The sequence below is a fragment of the Cordyceps fumosorosea genome (genome assembly GCF_001636725.1).
Source record: "Cordyceps fumosorosea ARSEF 2679 chromosome Unknown scaffold_22, whole genome shotgun sequence".
NCBI lineage: Eukaryota > Fungi > Ascomycota > Sordariomycetes > Hypocreales > Cordycipitaceae > Cordyceps > Cordyceps fumosorosea.
The window spans coordinates 68407-95743 of NW_017387322.1; the positions used below are offsets into that span (position 1 = coordinate 68407).

Below are 27337 nucleotides of genomic sequence, written 5' to 3' on the forward strand. Positions count from 1 at the left end.
AAAAAGAACTTTTTTAATAATAATAATAAATAAATAAATAAATAAAATAAAATATAGTATAAAAATCTTTAATAGTTTTATAGAATTATATATTATTATTAAAGACTAGTCTTATAGTGTTTATAAATAAGTACTATAATAGTTATTAATCATTTAAAGAAGAAAAGAGTATAAAGAGTCTTTTTCTTTTTTTATACTATTTAAACTATAATTTCTATTATAAAGTACTCATAAACTAGTCCTAGTTTATTTACTATTTATTTACTATATTACTATTTAAAAGAGATAGTAAATATAGTTTAAATTTCTTAGTTTTTCTTTAAGTATAATTAAGAATAAAAAAGTAACTTTTAATATAAAATCTTTACTTTTATATTAATCTTACTATAGAACTATTTAAATAACTATTTAGAGACTCTATAAGGTCCTCTAAAGAATCCTAAAAAAAAGCTATAGTTAGTAGGAAGTTATTAAAAAGGCCTTACTATACACCTCTTTCTACTATATGATAAGTCTAATGTTGGATCGGTGATAGCACAACCGACGGCTTCTCGGCTACTGTTACTTCTCCTCTACTATCGGGTTGCCTATGTGGATCTGGCTCTTCTCGACTGATATCCTGGCATTCTTTACTTTCCTGCGGTGCTGCCGTATCCTACCTCACTGCTTCGCCCCAGTCACACAGCTTGCTATTTTGATTACCTTTGCCAGCATGTCCCGAACCCAAGTTGGCAGCGTGCTAGAAACGTGAGCCGCCATTCTCTCGGTTATGCTTTCGCGGCTACGATTTCTTGTCTCGCCTCGTTCCTTACGAATACACCGGCCTGAACCAATGATCAATCAACACAGCTGGTACAATCAATGCAGACCCAGGACTGCCGTGAGAGACTCCCTGTCAATTGGCAAGATAGGAAAAACGAAAGCCATGCCAGCTGAACATGAAACCCAGCATGATAGAAGTGGTATGATCAAGCAGAACGCGCCCGCCGTCGCAAAACGATTTTTGCCACGCTCTGCTTATATTCATCAATATGATTCTACGACTTCCAGGATGATCTACCGCGATATAGCTAATGCATAAGCAAAATTTTCTCACAGACCAGGAGCCGACTGTCTCCATCGTCGAGTGGCATCAACATCTGCCGTCACGCACACACCACGAACCTATCCGTCTTCAGGATCCTAGAGACTCTTTAGCATACCGCATTATAGGAAAAAAAGTACTCTGTTGATGCTTGTTAGCCGTAGCGGGGCAATTCGGCGTGAAGCGCATAACTACGCCCAAGATTGAAGTCGAGCAGTCAGTTCGGACTTCCCGCTCTTCACTTACAGGGTCCTCAAACGCACCACTGCAAACCACGCCACGATAGATGGATGTGCTGCCGGGGCGGAGCGGCTCGACAGTTGTCCCATAGTGGACGCTTTCCCAGGCACGAATAGGAATCGACGCAGGTACGAAAAGCTTTTCTCGCGATATGATTCTCTCAGACTCACTCTGGAGTCTTCACGCAGTCAATCTGGGCCTGCTCCTGTCAGCAACACAACGGAGTCGCATGATGCTGCGGACCATACCGTTGCGCGGTGATCCCATGACTCGTCCACGACGTTCACCAAATCTTACAGAGTTGTCATTTTCTCTCATCGAAGGACGGCCATACGAGAATACTCGGAGAATCTCAGGGACCAGAGATGGCAGAGTCTGTCAACGACCAAATGTCATAAATAGCTGCGTTGCGCCGCCGTCCAGGACAATCAAATCAGCATCCAACACTTCTCTACTCAGCTAAGCCTCGACAACTTGACAAGTCATAACAACTCGGATCCTAAGCAACGCAAGCATGCAACCTCATCTCCTAGCAGCGCTCCTTGCGCTCGGCGTCATTGCCGCTCCGCAGGCTGTCAGCGACGAGCCCTTTCCCGAGCTTGAGGGCGTCGTGACCGAAGATGGCATCGAGCTTGACAGTACCTTCGTCGTGGATCCTATCTTTGAGATCCTCTCAAACTACACCGTCCTGCCTGACAAGGTGACCGCCCGTCAGGCGCCACCCGCCAACCCGCAGACCACCACTGCCGACGCGGCCTCCAAGATCAAGGCGCCCGGCGGTGGCGAGAAGGGTGTCTTTTACCGCGGCGACTCGCGTCCTCCTTCGGTCATCTTCGCCGAGGGATTCGCGCCGCAGGGCAACAACCCCAGCCTGCGCGACCATCTTGGCTTTGCCGGCAACTCGGGTCTCGTCTCCCTCACCCGCGACCCCTCGAGGGCCGAACATTACGCGTTTGGCCGCACCGGCGCGAAGACGGAAAAGGGTTACGTCTATGTCGTCTCCACTAAGGACGTTCCCGATGGTTTCTGGGTGCCCGGCCTCTACAACCCGGCCAAGGACCCGGCCATCGCCCGCAACCAGGAGTTTGCCGTGGCCGGCTCCGTCCCCGCCTCGAGCATCTCGCACGCGTACGAAATTACCTCCCAGAACCCGACCGCCAGGAACATCAAGGTGAAGAATGAGGACTACGTTCTCAAGAAATCGCCCTCTTGCTTCAGCTTTGGCAAGCGTGCTGTCTGCGACCCCGCCAAGTACAACGCCAAGGCACCAGGTGGTAAGCATCAATGCCTGACAAAACCCTGAAATCTGCGCCCGTCAGCCGACTAACATGAATCGAAAAAACGTGTAGCTCGCAGAGTCAGAACCAAGGTGTCCCGCACCTTCCGCGCCGGCGCCCGGGCCGGCGGGGCCGTTGCCTTTGCCGTGCTGTCGCCCTACGCTCACGACGTGCTGGACCTGGTCAAGTCGTGGGACAACCCGATCGGCCACGCTGTCAAGTGGTTCGACGACTCCATGGCGAGCATCCAGGAGTACATTGGCGGCCCTCAGGTGCCCGAGATCTACGGCAACACGCTCAAGCTGCGCTTCATCTGCTGGATGCGCGGCGAGCAGCGCTGGCCCAACGATGTCGACCGGGCCTGCGCCCGCCTGCGTGCCTCCCAGCAGCCCCAGCCGACACGCGAGGAAAAGCGCCTCAAGAGTATCAACGACGTGCTCAACGTCTGCGAGCAGCTCGAGCAGGGCACCGTGGCCCCCAAGAATGAGGAGCAGAAGGACGAGCTGCAGGATCGCTGCGAGGAGTTCCGCGAGCAGACCCAGGAGCAGGACACCGCTTCCGCTTAAAGTGTCACCCGCGGACCGGGCCTATCTTGTCCCTTTGCATTTGGCGATGGAGACAAGCACACTCTATTCTCGCTACGGTGGGCATGGTTTGCATGCACATCAGCAGAAGTACCGTTCAAAGTAGATTAGACAGTTTTTTGATATAGGGTTGAAAAAAGATGGTGGAATCCACCGACATCATTCTTCAGTTCCGCTGCATCCCCGCTCTCCGTGGAGTTATCTCGTGCTTGTGTTGCGCCATGGGTTCGCTTGCTTGGACCTTGACGAGACGTTTTACAAGTCTGCCTACCGACGGGGCTGACTCCAGCAAATGGGTAGATATCAATTTGCGCCAAGGCTTTGTTACTAGGAGCACAAACGGCACAGCGATTTGGAAAGTTGACAGGTCACCTTACAGCGCGGACGGGACGGGAGCTCCTCAAGGCGTAACTTTTTTATAAAAGGGGCAATACTACAATTCGGAACAAAGGTTGTCGAAAGATTTCCTCAAAATTTCCGGTGATTAAAAACATACCAGAAGTAGTGGTAGGATGGGAGCAGGGTTCAGTTCCATGTCTTACCACTTCTACCCTCACCAGGCCAGTGATTCTATAACATTTTGGCAAAATATCGGCATCCGAATCCGCACTCCCCCACGATGACCACCTCCCCCCAACACGAGTCGTCGTACCCAGCATTCGGTGTCTCTCCGGCATCACTGCCATTGGCTGAGCGGACCGCGAATCGGTGGCTCCGTCGCCCAAGGCAGGCATAGGCCGTCCATCGTTCTTGCATTAACAACATTCCGTCGCAGCAAGCTCATCTCGGCAGAGAGCCCTGACAGATATTCCATCTTCTTTATCAGAGAATGTTGGGCCCCCTTGTCGAGCTGAGGGATAGGCGTGTACGCTTTGCACAGCATGAATTGGAGGGGGGAGGGGGTCTACCAGGGCCTGGGTGTCTTCTCCTGTCTGTGCGAGGAGGCAACGTTACGCGGAGGCCTGAAGTACTTAGAAGCTCCGAAATGAAAACTATACAGTGAGCGCGCCAGCGAGGTGTTGTTCGAAACAGCCGAGGTGTGGCTGTGAACGAACAATGATGCGGCAGACTTGTGTCAATGACACAGCGCAAAGCAAAGCACTTTCGCTGGATGCTCAAACTACACTATTTTATCAAGGTCCTTGTCGCAATTCCCAACCAGCACAAGTCGCTCAATAAATCATTGTCTTTCCTGGCACTTTTCAACGCCGTTGTTGGAACCGGCTCATAGCTCAGAAAAAATAAAAGAAAATGACAAACTGAAAAGAAAAGAAGGCATGGCATACGGGTGACAAGGTTCAAGGCATAAATTAGTCCAATAATGCCAGGAAAAGTGACTTATCTCACATAGCTGGATTTTGCGTTGTCTACAAGGATAGTTGTTCCGGCGGCAGCGCGGCAAAATAGGCGTAAAGACGCTTTATTAGTACCTTCACCTGTGACGTCCGCTTCCCCGATCCGAGTATTTCCCGTCGCCTTATCGTCATGTTGATAAACTTATTACTATAGTTTCAGGGTTCCTGTGGGCTCCGCTCCCTCGCCAAGGTGGGAGCCGGGTCGTCCCATGCCGGCAGCATTGCCCCCGCTGGTGAAAAGAGGACACGATAGGCAAAAAAGAAGCCCCCCTTCCTCTCTTGAGAAAATGAAGGAACTCTACTGTAGCCGAGAAAAGAATAGCACGCATCGCGTGAGCCGGGGCGGCTCACGCGGGTTTTATCGGGCCGGCGGCGGAAGCGACGGCCCCGGGGTGGAGTTGGGAGCGAATGCCGAGGGAGGATGCTCGCGCACCGGCCGCCGCCGGCAAGTCGCGAGGTTCTGCCGAGACGTTGAAAAGCCCACCTGTTGGTTCCGCTCGAAATACCAGCATGTCGCATTTTTCTGCAATCCCGCCGGCGGGCTGTCGGGTGCCGGTGGGGGTCGAACAGGGGGCGGAATCTGCGCGCCGTCTCCTATCTACAGCAAATCAGCACCTTGAAACGGTCAAGAGTGGCCCGTGAGGCCATCACGACCCTGGCTCGCCCCCTCAACTGTGGCTCCGACCGTTACGTTGCAGGGACGGGGGTTCGGATGCCCTGACATACGGGTCATGGCAGATATCAAAAAGTTGGGGGTCACCTCGTGATGGTTGACAAATCAACCTCGTGTAAACTTGTGGCTCTCGGCTTGCGCATCCCAATGCAGTCAATCAGGATATACATCCGAGAAGCCTCAGTTGGGATAGCATGATCACGTCGGGTCGTTTGTGTGGCCACTGAGCTGGATCTCTCGCGTCTGCAAACTTTGCCTCTCCCAGGTGAAAAGAGTCGTTCCTTCTCATGTCAGCCTTCGTATGGTAACAAGGACTGACCGGCTGCCAGCTCTGCCACTTGCCGCTCGCCACAGAGCACCAGCCACGACAGCCTGATGTCCGCGCGTCGCCAAAGAGCCTGCGGCCTGATTGCCCTTTGCTGACACGGAGCGTGAATAGCTCAGCGTTCCCTTTAATCTCTTCCAGAGCCACGTGAGCCTCTTCATCATCGTCGTGATCGAAACCGCCCCTCGCAAGACTTTCCACAGCCGGACCGCTCGCCGAGGTAAGCAAACTCACCCAAGACGCCGCACGTTCTTGTCCGTGTGCCTGCGCTGTCCGGCCAGCCCCTTCTGTGAGCATAAGCTACCTGATTCACTCGCTCGTTGCTGTTCCGGAACATCACTGCCGCGTATCGAAGCGGACAAGCGGCCGACGAGAAACTCAACGCAGAGACAGCACAACAATGCGCATAATGACCAGGGCATGTTGCGCGTTCCTGTCCGGTAAGTAACTCGCCTCTCCTGTCCCAATAGAAATAAAATATAATTGTATTTAAACAAGGCCACAAGAAGCAAAGTGAGCAAATGACCCTAGGCTCCGGCAACGCCAGAAATGCAAGCATACATCAATATACAGAAGCTCCTCCATCCAAAGCATCCATCCGCTGTCCTATCCGCGCACATGACACAACTCGGTGACAACCCAACCGCTAAGTCTTGCGGCGTCCATCCGGGTGATACGGCGCGGTGAGCTTTGCCCAAAACGCCTCGCGGTCGGCGGGCGTGAGCTGCGTCGGGTCGCAGCCCGAAAACGCCTGGTCAATCGTCATGCTGAGAAAGTCGGAAATCATGGGGTTGTCCTGCAGGAACACGGCCGTGGACAACAGCGAGTCCTGCACCGCGTTGTCGTCTTTCCAGTCAATGTCCATCGGTGCCTGCAGTACGTCGTAGGTTCGCATCACGGTCTCCTAGTGTCCGTTCAGAGCGGGGTTGCCGGGCGGTATGGGAGGGCGCTCCGGCCCATACGGTACTTTATTCGTCGTCGAAGGTCCAGGCTGCGATGGTTGTACTCGTGATTGTGGCGGTGACTCCTCTTCTGTGTCGTCCGGATCGCTCCCTTCGCCCTCTTCATCGTCCTCTTCCGAGTAATCGCTGTCTTCCTCGTCCTCCGCGAGATCCTCGTCATTCTTGCATCTCTCCAGCGTGGACTCCATTGCCGGCGGAACTTTTCGGCCCTGTTGTTGCATCTGATGGATGATACTCATAAGCTTCTTCGTCTTCCTGTCGGCGGCGTCCATCTTGTCTTTCCATTCCTGCGCCACGCCGATAATGTTGGCTGCTGTACACTCCTTTTGACGTCTCAGTGCTTCGTTCTCTTTTTCTAAACGTTTGCACTTTTTGGATTGCTCTTGCATCTCCTTGCGTTGTCGAGCCATAATATCGTCTCGTTGGTCCAGCGCGGCCTTAACCTATGCAGCCCATTAGCATACGGTAGACGTAGTGGCCTCGTTATATTTACATTACATGCCTCGCCGAGCTTGTCAATGTACATTTCAAGCTCTTCGCGAAGCTGCGACTCAGTTTTTGATAACGTCTGTACCTGTGTTTGTAATTGACGCATTTTCGCCAATTCGGCCTCGGCGGCCTTCTTGTCCCGATCGAAGCGCGAGAGATGATATTGTAACTCAATCTCCTTGGTTCGCATTTGGGAGTGGAAATGCAGCTCTCGAAGTTCGTATTGTTCAATGAAGGACTTGAAACGAACTCGAAATCTATACGTGGTCAGTGGGAGTCTGGTAGCGTTCAGATCAAGACGTACAGCTCCTCCATTTCCATGTCGACGACTTGCTTGCGCGGGGTATCTTTGTCTTCTTGGTAGCCTTCGAGTTTCGAGAGCAAGATGGCGTATTTTTCGTCCCACGATAGGGTATTACGCTTTTGGATAGCTTGGAGTTCCTTGTTTTCGTTCTGCATAGATCAGCGCTGCGCCTAAGCATGCTGGTAATGCAATAAGCGGCATACCTTCATCTTGTTGTTATCCCTCTGGAGTTCGCGACACAACTTCTCCAGCTTCTCTTTCAACCCTACCGTCTTACTCAATTCGGTGCGGTTTATATCCCGCTCTTTTTGCAAAGCATCGCCGCGCTTCTTATTTTTTTGATTTTCTTTATCCAAACGTCGCATATCGGCCAGCAGCTCGCTAGACCGCTTCGTCAGATGGTCGATCTTTTGTGAGTCGTCCATTTTGGAGATTTGCTGCAAGAGGTCACGAGTCGCCCGTTTAACTTCTCGTTCTATGATCAAAAGAGTCAGCAGGAGTGTTTGAAGGGAACACAACGGGCGCTTGGGCGCCCTCGTCTTACCTATTTCCAGCTCCTGATCCTTTTCGCCCGCAGCGTCCTGCTCTAGCTGCGAGATACGAGCCGCCAGAAGTCTCGAGGCTTCGTTTGAGTCGAGACCTCTTTTTCCCTTGCCCCGTTTTCCCGTGGGCGGCGCGAGGTGTGTGTGGCCATCGTGGCCGTTGGTAACGGCTGGCTCAGCATGAGTCGCTGGCATGGTCGGCTCGGTGTGCGGTCCGTTGTTTCTTGTCGCACAGGAGGCTATAGTCGGCGTTGCAGCATTGGGAGAAAAATTGAATCAAACCGTATGTAGTCGCTGAGGTCGCGGCCGACGTCAAGAGCCCAAAATCAGGCTGCTGTCGGCGAGATCGTGGAGTTGGCTGAGGGGCGGAGATTCTCCTCGTTCGAGATGAGCTGACCGAGATGAGCGAAGCGGCAAACGCTTCGCGGCTGGGGCGGGTTAGATGGCACTCGATAGACGGCTCAAAGCGCAAGGGTTCGGATAGCTCGTTGCCGCGGGCCGCTGCTGAAGACAATTTTGGTAGACAATGGACGTGGACGACGTAGTTTTCCGCTCCGTGATGCACAACTTTGGCTAGTGCCTCGAGTGGACATGGGAAGCGTGGGTGAGTGAAAGTAACGCCGCCCCAAACGGGCAAAAGGACTCGCTGCTATAGTATCCCAAGTCTCCAAAGCCGCCAATGTGCCGGGCCTTTTATGTAATATTGACACTGTTCTTATGACCTGGCAGCTGTGCTTCTAGCATAATTTCATACGTTCTTTATCGGTACGATTGAGTTATAGGACCCTGTTCCAGTCAAGTCAATCTGTCAGGCTCATTAGACCTAATGAGTAACACGCGGAACGAGCAAAGTGCCGTGATAGCGTTGAGTTGCAGCCATCAAAGTCATCACTAGGTGCAATACCGAAAAAATAAACACAAGATACTACTATAAGCAGCAAAACGAGCGAAGTTAAATCTCAAGAAGTATTAACATCATCAACCTGGGCTCGCCCCAATCTTCCGCATCTTGAACCCAACCTCGCTGTTGGCTCTCAACCTCTACTAAAGCGGCGACGAAATGCTGACTAACTGCGAAATGACGTCCAACCAAATGTGTGCTCCAAATTTCCAGGAGCAGTCATCAAGCCTCAGACACGCATTTGCTTTCGGTTGTTTGGTTTCGATTTGCTTGCAAGTGTCGTATTGCCTTGACTCACCATGTTGCGCAATGCGGCCCGCAAGGCCGTGACTGAGCTGTCACAGTACCCCAAGCCTGGCTCCAAGCTGCACGGCTTCACGCTCGTCCGAAGCAAGCACGTCCCCGAGCTTGAGCTCACGGCGCTACACCTTCAGCATGACAAGACTGGCGCCAACTACCTGCATATTGCGCGCGAAGATAGCAATAATGTCTTTTCGATTGGGTTCAAGACGAACCCCCCCAACGATACAGGGATCCCCCACATCCTCGAGCACACGACGCTCTGTGGCAGTGAAAAGTGAGTGCGCAAACGCCGGAGCAGGTGTCGCGTCGTGCTAATGGAATGATAGGTATCCGATTCGCGACCCATTCTTCAAAATGCTTCCCCGAACCTTGTCAAATTTTATGAACGCGTTCACAGCCTCGGACCACACATTCTACCCCTTTGCAACTACAAACGCCCAAGACTTCAAGAACCTCATGTCCGTTTACCTCGACTCGACCCTCCATCCTCTTCTTAAAGAATCCGACTTCACACAAGAGGGGTGGCGTATTGGACCGGAGAACCCATTGGCCACAGACGATGACAGCAAGAAGCTCGTTTTCAAGGGCGTCGTCTACAATGAGATGAAAGGTCAGATGTCCGACGCTGGCTACCTTTACTATATCCGCTTCCAAGACCACATCTTCCCCGACATCAACAACTCTGGTGGCGACCCGCAGAAGATTACCGACCTAACATATCAGCAACTGAAGGATTTTCACGCCGAGCACTACCACCCCAGCAACGCCAAGCTCTTCACCTATGGCGATATGCCGCTGGCCGACCACTTGGAAGAAATTGATGCTCGCCTCCAGGCATTTGAGAAAATTGAGGCAGATAAGGAGATTCACGAGCCAGTGGTGCTCTCTGGACCCAAGGATGTCACGTTGGCCGGCCCATTTGACCCTTTGGTTGACCAGGATCGCCAATACAAGACATCTGTCTCTTGGATAATGGGAGATACCACGGATGTTCTGGAATCGTTCTCGCTCGCTCTACTTTCTAGCCTATTGATGGATGGCTATGGCTCGCCACTGTACCGCGGTCTGGTAGAGACTGGCATGGGCGCTGACTGGAGCCCCAATTCTGGTTATGATAGCTCTGCCAAGCGAGGCATCTTCTCCATTGGTCTCACCGGTGTGCAGGAAGGAGACGTATCCAAACTCAAAGAAAGAGTTCAGCAGATCCTCCGCGAGGTCCGCGATAATGGCTTTGACCAAGGCAAGATTGACGGATCGCTCCATCAGCTGGAACTGTCTCTGAAGCACAAGACGTCTAATTTTGGCTTCTCCATGCTCAACAGACTAAAGCCTAAGTGGTTCAACGGTGTCGACCCGTTCGACTCCTTGGCCTGGAACGACACAATCAGTGGTTTCCAAGAAAAGATGGCCAAGGGTGGTTATCTGGAGGGACTGATTGAAAAGTATCTACTCAATGACAACACCCTAACATTTACCATGACGCCATCGACCACTTTCGGTGAAGAACTGGTCAATGAAGAAAAGGAACGATTAGCAGGCAAGATTGCTGATGCGGTTCAAAAAGCGGGTGGTGAAGAGCAAGCACGCGCAGCGTTCGAGCAGCAGGAGCATGATCTCCTTGAGGAGCAAAACAAGACAAACACGGAAGATCTTGGCTGCTTGCCCACCGTCTACGTCAAGGATATCCCCCGAACTATCGACCGCGTCACCGTTCGCGACGAAGTGAGCGACGGGGTCTCCATTCAGTGGCGCGAAGCCCCCACGAACGGCCTGACATACTTCCGGGCCATCAACACAATCGATGGTCTCTCAGATGACCTTCGCCAACTGATTCCCCTCTTTACCGACAGCATCATGCGCCTAGGCACCACGAACAAGACCATGGAGCAGCTAGAGGACCTCATCAAGCTTAAGACAGGCGGCGTGTCCGTCGGGTACCACTCGACACCATCGCCGACCAACTTCGAGGCGGCCCACGAGGGCATCATCCTCACCGGCATGGCGCTGGACCGCAATGTGCCCGTCATGCTTGAGCTGCTGCGCACGCTGGTGCTGGACACCGACTTTGACAGCCCCGAGGCGGCGCTGCGCATCCGCCAACTGCTGCAGGCGTCCGCCGATGGCGTCGTCAACGATATTGCCTCGTCGGGCCACCGCTTCGCGATGAACCACGCCGAGTCGGGCCTGACGCGGGCCGCGTGGCTCCGCCAACAGGTTAGCGGCCTGTCGCAGGTGAAGCTTGTCACCTCGCTCGCTGGCCGGCCCGAGTCCGACCAGCTTGGGGACGTGATTACCAAGCTTAAGCAGATCCAGCAGCTTGCGCTCACGACCGGGAACCTCCGTGCCGCCGTGACCTGTGGCAGCGAGAGCGTCGCCTGCAACCTCGCATCGCTGCAGGCCTTCACTGGTGACCTGCAGCCGCAGCTGCCGCAAACCGGCGGCGGCGCGCTCGCCCTCCCCAAGACGACCAAGAAGACGTTCTTCCCGCTGCCGTACCAGGTCTACTATGGCGGGCTGTCCGTGGCGACCACGTCGTACACGCACCCCGACGGCGCGCCGCTCCAGATCCTGTCGCAGATGCTCACGCACAAGCACCTGCACCACGAGATCCGCGAAAAGGGCGGCGCGTACGGCGGCGGGGCCTACGCCAAGCCTCTCGACGGCCTGTTCGGCTTCTACTCGTACCGCGACCCGAACCCGCAGAACACCATGCGCATCATGCGCGACGGCGGGCGGTGGGCGGCCGACAAGGCGTGGGCGGACCGTGACCTCGAGGAGGCCAAGATCTCCGTTTTCCAGTCGGTCGACGCGCCCAAGGCCGTCAACGAGGAGGGCATGGCGCGCTTCCTGTCGGGCGTCTCCGAGGACATGCGCCAGGCGAAGCGCACGCAGCTGCTCGACGTCACGCGCGAGCAGGTCCGCGACGTCGCCGAGCGGTACCTCGTGCGCGCCGTGAATGCCGGCGAAGAGCGCGTGTCGTTCCTGGGTGAAAGGAAGCCCTGGGTCGATGGCAGCTGGGCAGTAGAGGAGATGAACGTGCCTGGCGGCGACGCAGAGTGATTTTTCTCCATGTTTCTCACCTCACTACTGTGTACGATATTGATGGATTGTAATAATGGAGAGAAGCATAATGTGTACATTATAGAGGTATATTTTGGGCATAGATGGAAAGGAAATTTACGACTCTTCTCACAAAGTTGACGGGCCCTCAACAACATGCTGGTGTGAATAGGTAGGGAGGGCCTTGGTCCGGCAGTGATTTTGGACGCGTTCAGATACGATACGCCTTTCTGTCGATGGAAACATTGTTTCCGTCATCCATGGCAGTCAAGCCACAGAGCAACGCAAGAGCAAACGCATGATGTTCCTTTTCTTTCTTTGAGGACGACCTTGGTGCTTACTGGTGTTGTTTTCAACCTTTGTCATTTTCGACCTCGTCTTTCCACTGTTCCTCGTCATGTCTTCTTATCGTTTTGTGGCTTAGGGCCTGGATGCGTCCCAGGCCTACATCCTTCACGCAGTTGTCTGTGCTATGCCAAGTCGCTCGTTCCGCCTCGCTTATGCAGGCTGGGTTGATCGCCACGATCAACAAGCCAGCAGAAGACGAAAAGGGCAAGCGGCCGGGCAGAGTAACTAGACTACTATGGAGGGGACAGGAATGGACAATGGCGCGGAAGGGAGGCCTCCTTCGCCTACGCTGATGGCTTGGAGCGTGATTTGGGGATGGTGGGTGGCATACGAGAGGCGAAAAGTGGGAAGGGGGAAAATGGTGCTGGAAGTACTCGGTGCAAGTCCCGAGGAGACGAGGGGGGAAATCGCTCGTTCTCACAGAGCCGGTGTCGCTGAGCATTGGATTGCCGGACTAAAGAACAGAGTACATGCTCACGATGAGAGGTAGGAGGACCGGACAGGCCGGCCAGAAAGGAGGGCCTGCAACACGAACAAGCCCGGAATCAGGATTCGTTTGCAAAAACGGGTAGGGGGTTTTGCCGATGAGGGGAAAGGGGGAGACATGCGTGTAAACTCAGTCCACCCTTTCGCGATGCCGAGGGAGGGGGGTGACTGGAAGACGAAACGGTCGTTGATGACGAATGCGTAGAGCGATGGCGCAGTGACAGGTGAGGTACTTCTCCACGACAGCGTCGGCTGTATGGCTATGCGAAGAATATTTGTTGGTCGAGCTTGTAGTATGAGACTTTTAATTTTTTGGCGTCAAAAGACTCGACTTGTATGCGGTATTAGTTGATAGTGTTGTGAGAGCCTGCGGGCAGCTAGGCGATCGCAACGGGACAACGCATGGCCCCAAAAAACGAGGGGACCAGGCTCAATAGAAGACGCATGGCGTTTGGGCCTTTCTCCATTCTCTCTTGATGCAGTGAGCAGAGGCGGCCTACGTAGGTATGTAAGACGTGCGTGTTTTCTCGACGCCGGTTGGTCCAGTTTAAGCCCGAAGGGTGGTGGTCGCGTGAGAGGAGGCAGACCCAAGGTCCAAGCTCCTTGGCAAGTCGATCGGGCCAAATTGCCGGAGAGAGTCTGTGCGTTTATGCCGGTGATGGCAGTTTTGTTTGAGGGTTTGTTCGGATCTTGGGTGCCGACTGGCCAAAGGCTATTTTGGGGACAAAAGGATGTGCGTAACATGTGGCATGTAGCTAGTTGGTAGCAGGTGACCGGTAGTCTCGAGTCGACACGGGGTGCTCGGCTCCTGAGGCAGGGTTGTTTAATGAACGATACAGGAACAGGTGAAAGACAGACTTCGCGCGATTTGTCGGATCACTTAGCCGGTGCGGTTGAGGCTTGCGGCTAAAGACCTCTGCGTGGTTCTCGATGTATGTATGTAGCTAAGCCTATAACCTAGAGTGAGTACTCGTCAAGCCACCAATCCGGGGGCAGCGGGAAAGATGCGAGACCCGGTGACAATTCATTATATTGTCTGAAATGTCACCATTGTACAGGTCAGAACAGGGTTGCATTGAGTAACGATTGGGGTGCGAGCTGGGGCGCGGATCGCCAAGAGCCGGCTGGACGGCATCGGGATGTGGATGTATAGGGTAACACTGGTAGGCTCTTTGGCCACCGTACAGTCGGGCAAAATTGGCCAGTAACGCACAGGCTTGTTTTGCCTTGTGTGTGGGAGACAGTTGGTTAGTATTATTCGTATGCCAATATTCACATCAAGACACAAAGCATCCAAAGCTCATTATTGCGTGCGTTTTGCCGGGGTTGGCGGTTCTGACATGTGTGACATCGCCACCCGGGGTCTCAGGGTCCGCGAAGTCAGTCCACGGATGCTGTCTGGGCCGACGATTTCGGCTCAAATATTGAACTAAAAGCATCGACACTGGTCGTGAGAATCGGACTGGTTGACCTGGCAGCTGCTGTGGGAGAAGAAGTTGGACGGATGCCTGTGTTGTTCGTGATGCCATGAGGTGTACAAGAAGCTGCGAGTAATGTACCGAAAGCACCCCATTTAGCATTTCAGCGTCACGGAGAAGGCTTCCGGGAGAGACTTGCATATGTAGGCGAGATCGTTATAGGTGTGTGGTGGTAGGTTCACCTGGTAATCAAGATGCGTGTTGGAGGTTGAGGTAGGTGGAGCATGTGGCTGCAGGAGATGGTGTTTGCGAACTGCCTTGCTACGGCGGGTATGAGGCTGACTTTTGAAAAGGAGCAGCAAGCAGTATGCTCGTTTGTGTAAATTCCCGCATAGTAAGCAATTGGGCTCTCATTATATGACTGATGTACATCTTGCTGGCACTGCCTACCAGCAAGTCGGACAGGTGGTGCAGCACACATCATCTGTCTCGGATCCGGTTCGTGGAGAGGTGCAGGTACCTAGTAGTTACCTAGTCGGGTCAATCGTTTTAGTAGGTCGGTGCGGAGCCAGGAACGGTGGATGAGCAGGTTGCAAGCAGCAAGATTGTTGGTGCCTTCGGTAGGTACGAATTGTGCAGTAGAAAAGTCAAAAAATCAATCTGTGTGTCGCGTTTTCACCGGGGGGCGTTTTACACGGCCTGTGACTGGCTGCACGAGCTGCATTTCTGGGTCTTTCAGTAGCCTCGATGGTTTTACAAGCCGCCGGACAGCCCTCCCGCACTGCGCTAACCGATCAACGAGGAGTGCTGCAGCCACTGTACTTTGTGGTAGCGGCGCGTACCAGGTGGTAGTCATCCCGCCTATAACCCCGCCAAATGCAATCTGTACCACAAGACAACTGCAATTGGAACTTCGAAATCATTGTAGAAAAAATTCTGCCCACCCACAAGCCTGTGCCCACACTGCCCGCTGCCCGCGCTGCCACGCCATAGCCTCAACCGCCCGTGTGCTCCCTCCTTCTCGTCCCACCTCCGACTTGACCTCGCACCTTTTTTTCTACTCCAACACAACACCACACCGTGTCCTCGCAACATATTGCACCGCCATTCCCCCTCAATTAAGCTCCCGCTTCCGCTCTAGCTGTGCTTCAGCCTATCAACCGTTCAATCGCCATCTTTGCAAAATTCCCGCACGGTTAGTTTGTTCCCTCCGACAAATGGCGCATCCTACCTATTTCCATCCGTTTGCTCTTCCGCCCCCCTCCACCGCCTCGCCCACCACATCACGACAGCCCGCACGGCCAAACCACCATCACCACCAAAACACCCGCCTGGGCACTTGACACAGGGCCCTCCTCCGGACTGTTACATTGCCGGCTTCTTTTTGCCGTTTCCCTGTTTATTTCTCCCCTCCATTCTATTCCCACCTCCCCCCTCGCTCTGCCATCAACGACATGCGTCATACTCCACATATTCGGGAAAAAATTGACCGCTGACCAACTCTCCTTTCTCATAACAATAGGCACACCACCTTTCTAGCCGTCAAACCTACCCAATTCCTATAAATCCATCGTCCTCGCGACTCTTGCCTTAGCCTTTGGGTTCAACTCAAAAGGCACCGCTTCCGCCACGGCTCCCCAGGCCGTCATCCACTTCTCCAACAAAGATTTCTGCTCTCGCAAGCCTACTCACATCATCAACGCCATTCCTCCTCCTCACTTCGCCTGCCGCTTCCTATAACTTGTACAACGCGCCCCTCTTGACCCCTGGTGACTTGGATCATCAACTTCCTCCCCCGTCCTCCCACCAAACCGATCAGCTGCCGCATAGGAGGAGTTCTGAGGTTCTTCCTCTTACCGAGGAAGAGTCGAGGAGGCCTCGCCAGTCCGCTGAAGGAAACTTCTGTTATATCCTTCGACCACCCTAACAAGCCTTTCCCATCACTGGCTTCCCCATCAATCAACAAGTAATCGGTTATTTGTTCTCGTATCCAACAACTTCAATACCTTGGATATGACCATGACCACGGCTATCTTTGACCACCATGTCGACCCCATTCACCAGTCTCAGTTTTTAGCCAAGAGACTCCCCGTCCCTTCGGTCGCCTCCCGTGATGGCCCCGCCATTTCCAAGCAGCTCATTGGCAATGCCCTCTCCCGACGCGTCGAGGCCGTTGACCATGAGCTCTGTGAGCCTGGAGATGAGGATACCTTCTTCGTAGCTGATCTTGGCGACGTTTACCGTCAGCACCTGCGCTGGAAGAAGAACCTCCCTCGTGTCCGTCCTTTTTATGGTATGTTTGTCCATCAAGCCCGCATTATACTCATGTCCCACCTTGATAATACCTCCTCACTCCCAACGCATTGGCAGATGCTAACCCATGCAGCCGTCAAATGCAACCCTGACCCTATGGTCCTCCGCCTCCTCGCTGCGCTCGGTACCGGTTTCGACTGCGCCTCCAAGACCGAGATTGACCAGGTCCTCGCCATGGGCTGCTCCCCCAGCCGCATCATCTACGCCCAACCTTGCAAGACCAACTCGTACGTCCGCTACGTCAAGGCCGCCGGCGTCCGCCAGATGACCTTTGACAACACCGACGAGCTCTACAAAATTGCCAAGCACTTTCCCGATGCAGAGCTCTACCTGCGCATCATTACCGACGACACCTCCTCGGCCTGCCGTCTCAGCATGAAGTTCGGTGCCCCCATGGACACCACCGACGGCCTCCTCTCCCTCGCCAAGGAACTCGGTCTCAACGTCGTTGGCGTCAGCTTCCATGTCGGTTCTGGCTCCTCTGACCCCATGGCCTATTACCACGCCGTCAAGGACGCCCACCTCGTCTTCCAGCAGGCTGCCAACCATGGCTTCCATCTCCGCACCCTCGACGTCGGCGGAGGCTTCTCCGGCGCCACTTTCGAGGTCAACGCCGCCGTTCTCAGCGGCGCCCTCGACGAGCTCTTCCCGCCCACCAGCAATGTTGAGATCATCGCAGAGCCTGGTCGCTACTATGTAGCCTCGGCCTTTACCATTGCATGCAACGTCATTGCCCGCCGCACCGTGGACGACCCTGCCACCGGTGTTACCTCGTACATGATTTACATCAACGATGGCGTCTACGGCAACTTTTCCAACATTATGTTTGATCACCAGCACCCTATTGCCAAGGTCCTGCGCCGCAACGGCGAGACGGTCTACGACACCGCTCTCGCTGGCCCCGCAGTTGACGGCATCGAGTACTCAGTCTGGGGTCCTACATGCGACGGAATTGACCGCATCACCGAGAGCACCCAGTTCTCTGACCTCGTCGATGTTGGCGACTGGCTATACTTTGAGGACATGGGAGCCTACACCAAGTGCTCTGCTACCCAGTTCAATGGCTTCTCCAACGCTCACGAGGTCATTTACGTGTCCTCCGAGCCGGCCGTCAATGCTCTCATTGGCATCTAGACATTCCCCAAATAGGAAAAAAATCTTTCGCTATCTTTATGTAGAAGAGATGACATAGACAGACTTTTCTTCGGTTGCGCATTCTTGTACCAGCAGCAATGCCTAAGTTCTAGCTAGATTCGATTATCTTTTCGTCTCTCAATAGGAAGAATTTCATTGTCAAAAAGTCACCCATATTATGCCGCAGTGGCGCAGCACACACACGAAAACCTACAATTTGCTAAATTTGAACAACAACATTGTCATGGGTTGCGCCAGCAATGTGAGGTTATGATCGTATATAACACGTCGTGGTTAGGTACTAGAGAGTTTGGCCTGAACCCACATCTACATCAGTTCATTGCAATACTTCAATACGATAGAAACGAATAAAGGTAGCAAGGAATCATTTGTCTGGTGGTATTAAACGCCTCATAGCTAACAATCACAGCAACCACATCACAGCAAAAACGAAAAAAAAAAAAAAAAAGAACCCCCCATAATCTTCCAAATAGACTCCATGCTACCCTTCCCTGAAACCCTTACTATACAGAGTGGCTGTCTCCCATCAGAGGCCCTCTTCTCCTTAGCTGCCGCGGAACAAGAACTGCATGTCCTGGGGGGTCAGCGACTCCATGGCCTTGTCGTCGCCGTTCACTGTCGACTGGATCATGCTAGTCTTCTTCTCCTGGATCAGCACCATGCGGCTCTCAACCGAGTCCTCGATGCACAGCCGCGTAATCGTGCACGGGCGCGTCTGCCCGATACGATGGCATCGATCCGCAGACTGCCACTCGGCCGCCGGGTTCCACCACCTGTTCAAATTGTACAAAAAAAGGTTAATTACACACGCACAAGATCGAGGTAACACGGGGGCGATTGACTTACGGATCGACGATGAAGACACGCGATGCTTCCGTCAAGTTGAGGGCGACGCCACCGGCCTTGAGTGACACGAGGAAGCACTCTACATCCACGTTGTTCATAAAGTGTTCAATCGACGCCTGGCGTTGTGCCGGCGTCATGCTGCCGTCCAACATGACCGTTGTGATGCCCGCGCGGCGTAGACGCCACTCCACAAGCTGTAGCATAGTCGTAAACTGCGAAAATATAATGGACTTGTGCGACGCATTGTCCGAGCGAAGTTTGTGTAGCTCATGAACAAGCAGTTCAATCTTGGAAGACGACGTCCAGTTCTCCATCTTGATACGATTGATAATTGAAGACTTCTTCACCATTGACTGGTCCTGCTCAATCTCTGGTTGCTCCAGGTCAATAGAGAGCGGGATGTGGCATCGCGGGCAGTCGGGCTCGTCGGTGGAGTGTATGTAACCCGACACACAGGCTCGGCAAAAGTCGTGCTTGCAGCGGCTCCGGACGGTATCCTCGGCCGGCTCATCGCAGATGCAGCAGATGAGCACGTTCTGGCCGCCATCCGCATTCTTCTTGAGGATCAGATCGGGATGATCTGCGACCTGACGCATCTGCATGATGAGACCAAAGATGTTGGCATAGTTGTTGAGCAGCACGCCTTGATGAACGTACGTGTCAAACTTGCGTTGACCGTTTGTCATGATACTGCTTGCGAAGTCATTCTCCTCCTCGCCGAAGAACTGACGGTCGACGAACACTTCTTTGACGGGCAACTCCATGGCATTAGTGTGGTCCTTCTTCAAACGGCGGAGCATGATGCGGTTCGTCATCAGCCGAAGCTTGCGAAATGCCTCGCGTCCAGGTCCAAAGTTGCCGAACTTCTGGATCGGGTTGAGAAGCTCTTGGTTGAAAACGGAAACATGCTGCATGCCACCATGACCACAATTATGGCAACGGTTGTCTTCATCCATATTCCACTCCAAAGTAGAGCAAGGGCATTGCTTGCACAGGTACGATGCAAAGGGCTTAATGTTGAGAAATCGAATAAGAGAGAAGAACTCGCCAATTCTGTTCTGAAGGGGCGTTCCAGTTAAGCACCAGCGATAATGGGTTTTGAGAGCGAAGCACGCCTTGGCCGTCATTGTCGTTCGCGTCTTGATGCAGTGGGCTTCGTCCAGGATAATGCGATGAAAGGTAACAGCATGAATCACGCTTTCTTCCTTGTAGAGCCCATCCTTGCGCTTGAATCCACGTTCTTGTTTTCGATAGATGGACTCTAGACTGTTGTACGACATCATAATGACATCGTACTTTTTCAAGTCCTTAACCTGCATGCCCTTTGTCTTGGCATTTGTGCCGTGAAAGACGAACGTCTTCAGCGTGCCATCAGTGTATGACTTCATCTCTGACTGCCACTGCATCAGCGCGACTGGCGGCACCAGCACCAAAGTGGGCTGCTTGGCGGGATAATCGGACATGATGAGCGAAACAGCCTGAATCGTCTTCCCAAGGCCCATTTCATCGCCCAATAGGCCGCCACGCCATTCTTGCTTCTCCATCTCCTTCATCCAGGCAAGACCTTCAAGCTGGAAGGGTTTGAGACGGCGTGAAATGGTCGATGGCTGTTCCGCCCTGCCTGCGTTGATTACTGGCATCTTTTCCAGATCTGTCCACATGGTTTGGAGCTCTGGATGATGAGCCTCGAGACGTTCTCGTTCGGTTACAGCCCGGCGTTTGTTTCCACGCCTGTACCCCCTGCGACGGCCAGACATTCTTTCTAGCAGGCCAGCCGCATCATCAGGAAGGTAAGCCGCAAGATCAGGAAGATCACCAAGGTTTGAACTGGAAGCAGTCTCAGATTCATCGCTGGGAATACTGATAGCGTTCGCACTGCTCATACCGCGAGGCTTGGAAGACTTATTCCCACGCTTGCTAGGACCGGACCTGGATGCAGAAAATGATTTTCCCTGTTTTCCCTTAGGCTTAGACAAAGGTTCGTCATCACTGGAGAGTCCATATATGGAGAAATCGGAATCACTAAGTCCTGCCGAGTCAGAGATCTCAATGGAGACGCCCTTACGATTTGTAATAGCATTGCCCTCATCAAAAGCAGCGGCCGCCGCTATTTCCGCGTCCATGTCAATATCTGAGAGATCGCTATCGTCAGAATACGAGGCAAGACCGTCGTCAGATTCTGAGGCAAGGCTGTCGTAGACTGTTCTGGCGATCTTCAAAGGTCGGCTTGGACCACTAGGAGTCGAATTCGATTGCTCCCTCTTGGGTTGCCGGCGCAGGACAGGGCTCACATCATCAGACCTGGGGCTGTGCTGCAAGTGTTTTGGTACTGTTGTGCGCCGGGACGGGGCTTTGGCGTACTCTTCCTCTTGGAGTCTGCGGGCAACTTTGGCATCCGAGGACTCGTCAGAGAAGGCGCCATCATCGTCGTCGTCAGAATCGTCAACAACATCAGCACGGCGCTTCCCCTTTGCATTGAGTGAAAGGGCACGCTCGCTTTCCGCATAACGGGCTCGGGAGGTAGTGACCTCGATAACAAACGATGGCGGCTTGCCTGCAGACTGCCCGGCCTCGTTTGACATCGGCGTTGGCATCATGCTAGTAGCAGGAGTGAAGTCACTGGCCTCGTCTGAGGTGAGATCTGCAGGCGTGGTGACTTCCGAAACGGTTTCACTGTTGGGTTCTTGAGCAGCACCTCGGCTGAGACGGGTGGCTCGTTTGCTGGCAGCCGAATTTGCCGCCGAAGGAGCTGGCGAGGAGTTTTTGCTTGCGAGGAGAGAGGATCTTGTGGATCGCCTGGGACGCTGGCTTGCTATACGGCAGTAGTCACGGTCAGCAAAGAATAGAAGGAGGGACGGCGCAACGGTCATTCACATACCAGGTGCTGGGGTGGAAGCACCACTAGATGGTTTGCCACGAGGCATCTTGCGATGTCTTTTTGATAAGGATCAGAAATTTAAATGGAAAGTAGATTTTGCCGAGGCCTGGGCTTTGGGGTGCAAGACTTTGACGGGCGCTGTCTTCAGCTCACGGTCAGTGTTGAGTGAGTGGCGAATTGCGTCCAACGTCGTTGCAGGTGCCGCGCACGTAAAACGAAGGATTTGAGGAAAGGCTCAACAAAGCATCGTCAAATATCTCGAATGGAATTGATGGGAAAAGCAGCTGGCCTGCCATCAGAAAGCAGGTGTAAATCGTGGCTTCGTTTCTTTTTGCTGCGACCGTGACTGACTGACTCCGCGGCACAGTGCTAATATGACGACTTGCCCTGGCCGCGCCGTGCAACCCCTTTACACGCCGCACGTGCGGGCCGCGAAAATGCTAAAGAGCCAGTGCGCCAGGTACGCCGCACTGTCCTCTGTTCACGACGCCCCGCAATTCTTAACACTCGCAAGTGAAGCTCTACAGTGCGAATTGGTAGAAAATTTTCAGTCCGATCACGTGCCACCGTGTTAGAACCGCGAAAGGTACTTGACACGCCGTGGCGTTTGCACTGGGCTGTGTCAACTTCATTGAACGCCCACTGTGTAGTTACCTAGCCGCTAACCTTCCCTCTTCACAGCTTGTGTTCTGTTGCACCTTGGTTCTTGATTTTTGCACACTGGTGACAACATTTCCTATCAATCGCAAGTAGTTACGCTACCACAACCTCTCATCATGTCAGTTTGCGGTACCGATTCTATGCCTAAGACTACTAACCGCCTGTTAGGGTCCGGCGGCGATCAGCGGCCAATGGTGCCGACGACGAAGGGACCAATCATCGCAGGAACATCACAGGACCGTAAGCTAGCCGCTACCTCACGCTTTCGTGGAACTCTCTAACAAAAAGAAAATCAGACAATCAGCATTGACGGACTTCCTAGCTGTAAGTCCTCCATAGCCCATCTCAGGGCTGCCCAAATATCTGTCAGACCGCTAACATAGCCCAGTCACATAACATCTCGGCCACTCAGATTCGTAATGAGGCCTTGACGCGTCGACATGCCGCAGCCACGCAAGCTGACGCGAACGCCGATTCGTCCGCGGTGGCGGAATCGAGCACCACCGCAAGCCAGCGTGCGGCTGATGGCAAGAAGCTGACCCAGAAGCAAAAGGAAGAAAAGAAGGCCATTGAAAAGATCAAGGCCAGCAAGTCTTTCAAAAAGCGCAAAAAGTTTGATCGTGATAGCCAACAGGATGATGACATTGCGCGTGCCATTTATGAGCTAAACCACGCGCCCTTGCCTGGTCAAATGGACAACTGTGAAATCTGCGACAAACGATTCACCGTCACGCCATACTCTGTCACAGGCCCCAACGGGGGTTTCCTTTGTGCCCTCTGCGGTCGCGAGATAGCCAAAGAGCGAGAAGGGCAAAAGCCGAAAAAGAAGCCTCGCAAGCAAACGGGCGGCATTGGTGCTCGCCGAACCACGCAAAGCCGAATGCTTGACGGTGATGTAGGGACCAAGAGCCTTGCAACGCTTTGCGTCCAAACCCTGGCAAAGAACGTCGAATTGGCCGAGAGCTTAGGCGACCTGCCGGAGCACCTGATCGATAAGATCGGGCGCATCTTTTCGAAGCGCAGACTACTCAAGCCAGAGACCCTGCCACTCTTTGTTCAACCAAACACTGAAGCTCTGTACATTTATGATGGCGCTAAGCTCGGAGAAAATGAGCTGATCGGTATTTTTCAAGTAGCGACGAAGTTGCGTCACTTCAAAGTGCGATGCGCGATCCAGTTCAAGGATGAAGTCATGGATTACCTCCTCTCGCGCGACATCCGCTTGGAGACCTTTTATCTGCATGGCGCGAACCTGTTGAGCGAAGGAAAATGGCATGAATTTCTTGCTGCAAAAGGCGGTGACCTTCGGACCCTCCAGGTTTACTACACAGACCTGCACTTTGGAGACGACACCATTGTCGAGCTCCAAAAACACTGCCCGCATCTACAGCGACTGAAGGTATCAAATAACCAGAAGCTTACCAGTAAGGGTGTCCAGGCAATCGGGGCACTTTCATCTCTCCAACATCTCGGCCTCCAAGTTCACCATGAGATCACATCAACAGCACTGACGGAGTGCATTTCTGGCGTCGGGGCCAGTTTACAGACCCTGTCGTTGAAGATCTTCCCAGGCGCTGGAGACGAAGTTTTGGAGGCGATTCGCAAAAACTGCCAGAGTATCACTAAGCTTCGAATCACGGACAGCGAAGTCATGACAGATGCCGGTTTTGCCAATCTATTTACGGGGTGGGAGAATCCTGCGGTACCATTTATTGACCTCCAGAAGTGTCGACAACTCGAAGCTGCCAATCCACGGGCGAATCCTGACAATATTGGCCTTTGTAGCGAAGGCTTCAAGGCTCTTATGGCGCATTCCGGGGCAAAGATCAAGCATCTCAATGTCCATGCCTGCCGGCACATCTCGCGCGAAGCGTTTGAAGAAGTCTTTAACGATAAGGCGTTGTATCCAGAACTGCGCTCCTTGGAGGTTAGCTTTTGCGAGGCGGTAACGGACTTTATCCTGGGTAGCATATTCCGGACCTGTCCCAAGATCAAGGAGGTGAACGTGTTTGGATGCATGAAGGTCAAGGAGGTCCCGGTCCCACGCGGGGTGATTCTAGTTGGTGTACCTAATGCACAAGGCATGGTGACCGAGGGCATCCACTGAGGGTATTGGCTCATGGGGTGAGTTGTGGCTGTATGGCACCATAGCTTGAGGAATGACTTGCTTGATGATTTAGCCTAGCGAGGTGTTGAGCGATGCACTTTCAATTGCGGCTTAGTACTGTCGCAATACACCTTGTTTTGGACACTCAGCGAGCTGGGCAGGATATATTCACAGCGAGCTTGGGTGGTAACTTGATGAGAAGTGATAGATACGCAGCCATGATATGTACAAGGACTGAGTGAATGGACTATATACAAAACAGGAGCATAAACAGAAAATGTGCGAAATATGTGCAGGTCTCCCCTTTTCATATGTACTTTGATCGCGCATGCTGTGATCGTCATACGGCCTCGTTAGACGGGGCTGTCAACTCTGGTTAACAAGCGCAACCTCCCCCCCTCCTCCTCTAGGCCAAGGCTCGCCCCCCTATTTGCTCCCATTCACCAGGGCCTGGTCCTGCTCGCTCCAGTTGGTCAGACGTTTCTTGAGCTCGTCGTCGGAGGGCTCGTCGTCGTCGCGCTTCCACCGGATGCCCACCGGCGCGCAGTCGGCCGTGTCGGTCAGGTAGTGGAGGTGCGCGAGGATGTCGAAGCCGAACGTGCCCGCGTTGCACGCGACGCTCGCGATGCCCGTGCAGACCTTGACGTCGGCGGTCTGGTAGCGGTTCTGCATGGCGCCGCCGTTGGACAGCCAGTACTCGGCGCCGCCGTGGCGGTACCCGAAGATCATCGGCGGCAGGCGCGGCACGGGATCGTCCGTGTGCGTCATGCGCAGCAGCAGGCCGCCGGCCTGGGCGTTGGCGAAGTTGGCGAAGGCGTCGTTGCCGACGCGCGGCGCGCCAAAGGTGTACACGTCGGCGGGGATACCGGCGCGGCGGAGGTAGGCGCCGCCGAGGGCGGCCACGGCGCCGCCGAGCGAGTGGCCGGTGACGACGAGCTTGTAGCCCGGGTTGGCGGCCAGGCCCTCCTTGATGGCAGAAGTGGCGGCGGCGGAGATTTCGTTCCAGGAGTCGGAGAAGCCAATGTGCATCTTGCAGCCGGGGGCAAAGTCACAGTCGCGCTTGAGGAAGAGCACGTCGGTGATGAAGTTTCGGATGTTGTTGCTGCCGCGGGTGGAGAAGACGACCTCGCGGCGGGTGTCGTCGACGGAGACGTAGCCGGCGATGCCGGTCTTGCGGCCGGAGAAGGTGTCGATAATGGTGGCGCCGTTGCGCATCACGTCGTCGCACTCGCCGCCGCAGGCCACCGAGTCGCCGGGCGAGGGGCCGACAGCGTTGCAGTAGGCGGCGGCGGCGTGCTGTGCGTAGAAGCGGAAGTTGTTCATCATGCCGTCGTTCATGGCGGCGGCTATCGTCCAAGTTAGCATGTTGGTGTTGCAATTATGGGCTGAAGGGACATACCTCGTGGTTCCATGGAAGACAGGTAGTCAGCCATTGGACTGGCTGCCACAGCCGTGGCGAGGGAGAGGAGGGCGACGCGCATGGTCACTGTGTAAGTGGTATATATATGGATCAGAACTAGGGAGGAGATGCGGGAACTGAAGCCGCCTTTGATGATGAGGCTGGGAAAGTTGATGTGAGTCTGCTAGTAGAAATCGCTTCTCTTCGTGGACCGGACAAGGTCTTATATATACACGACATCGTGAGCTGACCTGGAATGGCTCTCGCCATGGCCCCGTCTGAGCCTCACGACATCGTCTTAACGGAAACGGGGGGCACAATTCGGTCCCAACGCACCGGCGCGCATTTGCCACGTCGCTATCCCCGCACGCAGCGGAGTGCCCTATTTACAAATCTGCTCGCCAGGGGCGTATAAAAACGAAGATATGACTGCAACGCTTGGTCATGAGACGGGCCCGCCAGTATGGGAACGGAGCGTACGTTGTAGGGCAAAAGGGCGAGGTCGTTCGCAGGGCCCACGTACTGGCCCATCATTGCTTGGCAGGAACCCAGCATCGTGCGTCAAAGAGCCCAAACTACTAATCAAAGGGCAAAGACGAACAAAGAAGGTTGAAAAAAAAAGAGCAAGTCGTGGAGTTGTGTAGTGGTGTCGCGTCGGGCTACTTGCCCGGACCGGCATAGCCTCTGGCAAAGGGAGTTGGGAAGCTGCAAGGGGGTGGATGCTTATCTAGTAATTCGGCGCTTCTCCAACCCGGGGAACCAAAGGACGGCATTGACGGGCTGTTCGGCGATGATGGTCCTGTCTACTCAGCTCGCCTGCGTGATGGACTTGCGGATGCCGTTACCCCTTCGCACCCTCCGTTCTACAAACAGGACGGAGAAGATTTGCAGCTGTATTTCAGTAAAGACAACATTGCATCTCCATCATGAATAAGCCAAAGTCAAGTTATTTGGGTCAGCTTTGTCAAAGTCACAGGCAGCCGCCGTAATCCGCCACCCGCTTTTCAGCTATAATGGTGTTTCCGACTTGTCGTAAGCAGGCGGCGGCGGGAAGTGCGAAGCGGCTACAGACAGGATGGATAGCCTCGTTTACGGAGAAGCCACCGTTTGGGAATGTTGCATCGACGCAGCTGTAGGTGCAGCTTTTTCGGGAGAAGAAGTCGAGGGGCTGTCATTCCCAGCCCACAGACATGGGCATGGCTGGGACGATTTGAGCTATGAACTTCATCCTTCATTCTGACCTTCTGGCCTTGGGCCTTCACGCGAGCCTCGTTAGCCGGACGTCTGGCTTCTCGGCTGCACCAATAGCGCCGGAGCAACTCCCCCAAACCATGCCACGTATAGTTGAACCAACTAGTGATGATTTCTGGGTTCTAGTTCTGGGTTCTCACGCCTGCGACATGAAAGCGAGTTTCATATTTTTTTCCTGTCATCTGAGCAGCCCCCATCTCACCGCCATAAATTGGGGTCAGAATGCCTGCATCCGTGGACTTGTGTGGGTTTGCGGGGTGGGTTGGGTGATGCGCGCAGTTCTTCGACAACGTCTTGTCGATCACTGATTGTGCTACAGAGACGGGCTTATGGACGACTTTTTTGTTTGTTGGTTGTGTAAAAGATTTCCTTTGTGG

General features: G+C 53.7%; 7 protein-coding genes across 7 annotated transcripts; 4 read left to right on the top strand and 3 right to left on the bottom strand.

Annotated features, from left to right (window-relative positions):
• Positions 1 to 1838: 1838 nt before the first annotated feature.
• Positions 1839 to 3167, top strand: ISF_07456 (hypothetical protein; the record flags this gene model as incomplete). The annotated part of the gene is made up of 2 exons (XM_018851059.1): positions 1839 to 2598; positions 2674 to 3167. The coding sequence occupies 2 exons, from the start codon at positions 1839 to 1841 to the stop codon at positions 3165 to 3167; spliced, it is 1254 nt and encodes a 417-aa protein (XP_018701655.1).
• A 3017-nt stretch (positions 3168 to 6184) lies between these two features.
• On the bottom strand, positions 6185 to 8030 carry ISF_07457 (Taxilin; the record flags this gene model as incomplete). The annotated part of the gene is made up of 6 exons (XM_018851060.1): positions 6185 to 6442; positions 6506 to 6943; positions 6994 to 7246; positions 7294 to 7442; positions 7497 to 7768; positions 7838 to 8030. 6 exons carry the CDS (start codon positions 8028 to 8030, stop codon positions 6185 to 6187), a joined length of 1563 nt encoding a protein of 520 aa, XP_018701656.1.
• Positions 8031 to 9035: 1005 nt separating this feature from the next.
• Positions 9036 to 12099, top strand: ISF_07458 (mitochondrial presequence protease; the record flags this gene model as incomplete). Its single annotated transcript, XM_018851061.1, has 2 exons — positions 9036 to 9313; positions 9366 to 12099. 2 exons carry the CDS (start codon positions 9036 to 9038, stop codon positions 12097 to 12099), a joined length of 3012 nt encoding a protein of 1003 aa, XP_018701657.1.
• A 4271-nt stretch (positions 12100 to 16370) lies between these two features.
• Positions 16371 to 17798, top strand: ISF_07459 (ornithine decarboxylase; the record flags this gene model as incomplete). Its single annotated transcript, XM_018851062.1, has 2 exons — positions 16371 to 16644; positions 16738 to 17798. The coding sequence occupies 2 exons, from the start codon at positions 16371 to 16373 to the stop codon at positions 17796 to 17798; spliced, it is 1335 nt and encodes a 444-aa protein (XP_018701658.1).
• Positions 17799 to 18363: 565 nt separating this feature from the next.
• On the bottom strand, positions 18364 to 21589 carry ISF_07460 (DNA repair protein RAD16; the record flags this gene model as incomplete). The annotated part of the gene is made up of 3 exons (XM_018851063.1): positions 18364 to 18592; positions 18666 to 21477; positions 21544 to 21589. 3 exons carry the CDS (start codon positions 21587 to 21589, stop codon positions 18364 to 18366), a joined length of 3087 nt encoding a protein of 1028 aa, XP_018701659.1.
• Positions 21590 to 21980: 391 nt separating this feature from the next.
• On the top strand, positions 21981 to 24310 carry ISF_07461 (DNA repair protein Rad7; the record flags this gene model as incomplete). Its single annotated transcript, XM_018851064.1, has 4 exons — positions 21981 to 22003; positions 22372 to 22443; positions 22500 to 22527; positions 22592 to 24310. 4 exons carry the CDS (start codon positions 21981 to 21983, stop codon positions 24308 to 24310), a joined length of 1842 nt encoding a protein of 613 aa, XP_018701660.1.
• Positions 24311 to 24736: 426 nt separating this feature from the next.
• On the bottom strand, positions 24737 to 25791 carry ISF_07462 (lipase precursor; the record flags this gene model as incomplete). Its single annotated transcript, XM_018851065.1, has 2 exons — positions 24737 to 25656; positions 25710 to 25791. 2 exons carry the CDS (start codon positions 25789 to 25791, stop codon positions 24737 to 24739), a joined length of 1002 nt encoding a protein of 333 aa, XP_018701661.1.
• Positions 25792 to 27337: the final 1546 nt, after the last annotated feature.